Source organism: Rhagoletis zephyria, unplaced genomic scaffold (assembly GCF_001687245.7).
Source record: "Rhagoletis zephyria isolate East Lansing unplaced genomic scaffold, Rhagoletis_zephyria_1.1 Rzeph_scaffold_03085, whole genome shotgun sequence".
Taxonomy (NCBI): domain Eukaryota; kingdom Metazoa; phylum Arthropoda; class Insecta; order Diptera; family Tephritidae; genus Rhagoletis; species Rhagoletis zephyria.
The window spans coordinates 32,228-37,440 of record NW_016160169.1 but is presented as its reverse complement, the minus strand read 5'-3'; the positions used below and the strand labels follow the sequence as shown (position 1 = coordinate 37,440).

Sequence of the window (5,213 nt, the reverse complement as noted above, 5' to 3'; positions counted from 1 at the left end):
CTGAGAGATCCCGGTTGGCATCAATCTTTATATTTTAAATAACTATTCGTACACCGAAACAACTCGCGGCGATGGCAAAACTAAAACTGAGATAAACAAGTCTGGGCATGTCATAGCACACAATTTTCTTCCTCTACCTAGCGCAATGATCGGCATGCCATAGTTTACTGAGTGCTCTTTGACCACACGCGTGTTTCAACCATATACGAACAGCGGTAGCAGAGCAATGATTTCCACGCACACAGTCTCATTCATTGAATCGTTTTTATGCAATGGTCGGCATACTAGCGCATTCAAAGGACTCAATAAGTGGGACTGTGTGTATTGCTCAGCTTGTGCTCTTCGTATGTGAGACACCCATGTGCTCAGAGAGCGCTCAGCAATATTTAGGGGTGGCTCACAAGCATGAATATGTTCCGCTATCAAACCAAATCGTGGTTGCCTCAACTAAGATTTTGTAACTATGACTAAACCATGTGTTGAAAGAAAGCTTATCTGTATTAGCAGAGCTTAATGACATCCTTTTATGAACCATACGTTAAGTTGAATGGAATTTGTAGAAATATNTAATCCTTGGTAATAGTTCCCAAATATTGTCAAAATTCGAGAACTAAATATCTTTAGCTGTCAAAACTAATCCTTTTTCTCAGTGTAAGGCAACTTCAGTGCAGAGTATGCGGCTCGACTTCTATCCAATATAGTTTTAGAAATCCAGGAAGCCATTTTGCCAGAGGACGCCATTTTGCGATCGTATCGGTAGCAACGACCTAATAAATGCTTTTTCAGTTCCTCCTGGTGCTTCCGGAAAGAATTTTCCACTACCTTCATTGTTGTGTTGATTTAAAATTTTTAATATTTGCCATATTTAATTCATGACAATATTATTCATGCACACGATGCAAATATCGTTTAAATATCTTAAGCATTGAAAGATTTTCCCTTAACCCTCATCGAGTGAGAGTGAGAGAAATGCAATTTCACGATTCCATGTCCACTTCTGAGGTAAGAGGGTTTTTTTTTGGGGGTTATCTTAGACAGTAAAATGATGAATTTGATTAAAACCGTTTGTTCTAGCAATACAATTGGCTGCCTTATGTACCTACTAAATATGAATATATAAAACTCCACAATCGTAAGAATAAAATGCGTGAACTTGTTTTCCAATGCTGCTTTTATGAGCATAGTAACCAGATTTAACCCCTGAAACTATTTCATGTTTCCAAATATGCGTTAAGGTTGAATATAAAATTTAACTCAATCGCTTTTTTATGCTGTGCAAGTGTTTAAGTAAATCAGATATCAGAAAAACTGGATTTTTTTATAAAATTCCAAAATAAAATTAGCGCTTATACAGTTATTTTGTTTGCAGTTGCATACTTAAAAGTAATTGAGTTCGAGTCCTGTTTGTTTTTTGTATCCAAGAAGCTCTCAACTTTTTTAATCCATTGAGGTTTCACCGACCGAAGCGCCTCTGCAAAATCTTTTTTTGATTCGTGCCGAGAACAAATAACTTCACCAATTGCATCTCTTATTTTCAAAGTTGCGCCAGTTATTTCTTCACTCGCTTCATCTATTGTGTTCGTGGGCGTTGCTTTCGCTCCCCACCCATGCGTTGCCCACATATATTTATAAATGAGTGAAAAATTTATGCTAAATTCCTGATATTTTATCTGACTACTCAAATGTCCGAATGTTCCTTTCTCACGGACTTATACAAGTTTTTTTTATTGAAAAAAGCTGGACATAATCAGATTGATGAGAATTTCTAGCCGATATCATAAATAATCTCATTATGCCCGATTATATCGAAATCTACGGAGATAATCTCTCTGAAAACTTGCTGAAGGTATATGCCCAAGTCCAGTATTACGCACAAATTTTAGTTCGATTTTCTCGCTGGCCTATAAAATCAAGTCCTTGTAAGTCCTTTACCAAGTATAAAACCGCCTTTGGAGCAATTTGAAATCAAAATATACGATACACTGAATTTGAGCAATGCTTACAGAATTTTCGTACTGAGCTCAATCGTGAAGATTAACTTTTTTAATTGGTAGCGATTCACTAAAAATACAACGAAAAACAATCCAAAGTTTAAAACTTCGTTGCCATGATTCTAATTATCCAGCTTTACTCACATTCATAAAAATATTCAAATTTTTACCCATTTCAAAAATTATAATGACGTCAATAGCAAGTGTTTAAATTAAAATAAATAAAGATATAAAAAAGTAGTAATTTTTTGACAATATCCTTTTAAAGTCAAGCAAGAATTTTGATGAATTGAAATCTTTTAAAAAGTATGGATTAAAATTTTCAACATAACATCAATAGAGGGTTGAAATCTTCAGTGCCTTCATGTGGCATAAAAGGAGTATTTGGGATGGCTACTCTTCGTAAGCGTGTGTCGTTGTTGTGTTTGCGATGTTTACTAATAAAATATTAAAAATTATTCTAGCATCCCATATCCATATATACATACATATCGATGGTCCTGTGCAATAACGATAATGGCTCATAACTCTAAACCTTATCGAAACCATGTTTAATCATTATTACTTACTTTAGCAATCATTGCTGCTTACTTAAGTAAGGGTTGGAAATGGATTTGGCAAGGATTATAGACAAAAACCACTTAAAAGTAGAAACCGTTTTTATTTTTTGATTTTTGAGTTGTATCCTTATTGCAGAGGACCATCGATGTAACTAATAGTAGACCCTTCACTAATAATACATTTTTCAACAAAAATTTGCAGATTGGATCGAAAGTCATCACGTGGCATGATCTATGAGAATGAGGAACTGAGGCTGCGTACCATCAACATAAACGCTGAGGTTGAAAGAGGTAAATTGTATAAGTAAGCTTTAAGAAAAAAAAAAATGTTGGAAATTCATCATCCTCCACACGACTGACATGTAGACAGGGATGTGCGTAAAAAATAATTTTGAATGGCAGAAACATGTCGCTTTTATGAATGCGTAAATATTTAGAAAAATATTTGCCTGAGAGGACAAAATTAGCAACGGCGAAAGAAAATAGAACTTGACAATGCGTTGAAAAATGTGTGGAAAATTAATGTACATACATATATATGTACATGTGTGTATATGTACACTGACGTTTTCACTTACTTCTGATAGTTTGCTAAACAAAATCGACATATCGGAGGCGTTGAACGTGAAAATGTCTGTCTTTCTCAATGCTCAGTCGCATACAGCCTCTAGTAAAAAGTATATAGTTTGTACATAAATAGTGGTATTGCATAGATATGTATGTATGTATGTATATATGCTCATCGCACAAACAAACGACCATCATCTTTTGCATCTTTAGCGTCTAGACTTCAGCCACCAGATGTGTGTAAAAATATTCTGACACCTGCAATTTGGTGGAAAACAACACACAAAAATAAAACCCAAAAAAGTCCACTATTAAATTTTCCATGGAATGGAAGAGAGTAAAATTTATTTATTTACAATCTCATAAAATCTTCTCGTTCAAAATGAAATACATAATTAGTTTTGTTGAGCGCTTTGTTCGAAGGTTTACCAGAGTGAATTGAGAAAAAAATGAGTTAAAATTGTAAACAAACCGCAAAATGGTGAAAAAAAATGTTTTCTTTTTCTTTTTTATTCTTATTTTTCAAGATACATATCTCTACAAGTTTTTTTTTTTTTTGGTGGTGTGCTCATAAAGCAGCCAAGAGTTCCCGCCAACCAACACAAATATTTTGTTGTTTGTGGTTAAAACCCCCCAGAAAGTATACATATGTATCTTCGAAATCTCGTATTATAGAAGTGCAATAATACCAATGTAAATTTTTTGGAGTTATTCAGTTTATTAAATTATTGTACTCTGAATTTAATGGCGTCATATTTTTAGAGCTTTTTAGTACCTTTCGTTTTTAGTTAATTTATTTTAAACAAAATTGTCTACACTCATGGAAAGAGCCATCAAAAATAACATACTTTTTAATCGAATTCAAAAAAAGGAGGAAGTTACAAATTCGTAGGAATATTTTTTTGTATGTATGTATATATGTTACCGCATAACTTTGGAACTCATTAAACGATTTCTGTAATGTATTTGTTTGTTTTGTTAATTTTGTTTAGATCCGATCTTTGGACCTTGAAGAAATTAACGGTACTATTAAATTTTTATAAGAGAATTGAAGTTGTTTTTTTTTTGCTTCAAAATTACTTGTGGATCTACGTGGTGTTTTTAGTTCCAGACTTAAAAAAATGGACTTTTGTAAATTTTTTTCAGTAAGTCGGTTTATTTGTTAAAAATTAAGAATTATTTTCGGGTGTTTTTATTGACAAACAAATTGACTAAAATTAATCGATTCTTTACCTCAATCAATTTTATTATTATTAACTACTTTTGTAACATGTAGGTGTGTCCACTAAATTTATAGGTTAAATTTACAAAAGCTGACTTCGGACAATTTAAAAAAACATTTACTTCGGAAACGTACACCTGAAATGTATTTATAAAGTATCATCAGTATGTCTACATTGTTACAAAATATAAAAAATAATCCATGTAAAATTTGATGATATAGATTCTATCAAGGCGAATTTTTATAAGGTGGTGTTCAGCCGATTTTATGTATGTGTTTCGCCAACTGTGCTCTACGTTATGCGATTAAGGAAGTGTGAGAATGAGGTTTAGCTGTCAAAATTGTTTACACTTCTCTTCCGAAAAACTCACTAGGGGTATTCTCTGAGTCTTGCAAAGCCCTTGCATGGTGCGCAGATTGCACGGATTGCACGGTAAAAACCGTATTTCGTATGGGACAGCTTTGCAAACCGTGCAATCCGTGCACCGTGCAAGGGCTTTGCAAGACTCAGAGAATACCCCTACTGAGTTTTATTATGTGAGTTTTTGGCTGTGAGTTTGCAACCGGTGTACACTACATAGCACACACTCATAGCTACAGAATTTAGTCCCCGCTATCACCTTATATTAATTCGCTTTGGATCCTACATACATTACAAAACGTTTGTGATTCTCAGAAAAATGTTTCGTGGAAACTCAAACTGTGTCAATAGAATGATTCGAAAAAGAAAATAATCACAAAATTTAAGAAAAAGCATAAACTATCTTAGTGATGCTTTTGTTGCTCTTATGATAGGTTAGGGTTAGGTATATATAAGGTCCATGGCGTTAAAAAATAAACTACGATCACTTTAGACAGCTAATCACTAGGTAC

General features: G+C 33.6%; 1 protein-coding gene across 1 annotated transcript in view; it reads left to right on the top strand.

The window, feature by feature from the left end:
• Positions 1 to 5,213, top strand: part of LOC108368356 (mucin-5AC) — a 58,840-nt gene that overhangs the window by 21,728 nt on the left and 31,899 nt on the right. The window contains exon 2 of the mRNA XM_017623201.1: positions 2,754 to 2,842. Coding sequence (XP_017478690.1) covers positions 2,754 to 2,842 — 89 coding nt within the window. The remainder of the gene's footprint in view (positions 1 to 2,753; positions 2,843 to 5,213) is intronic.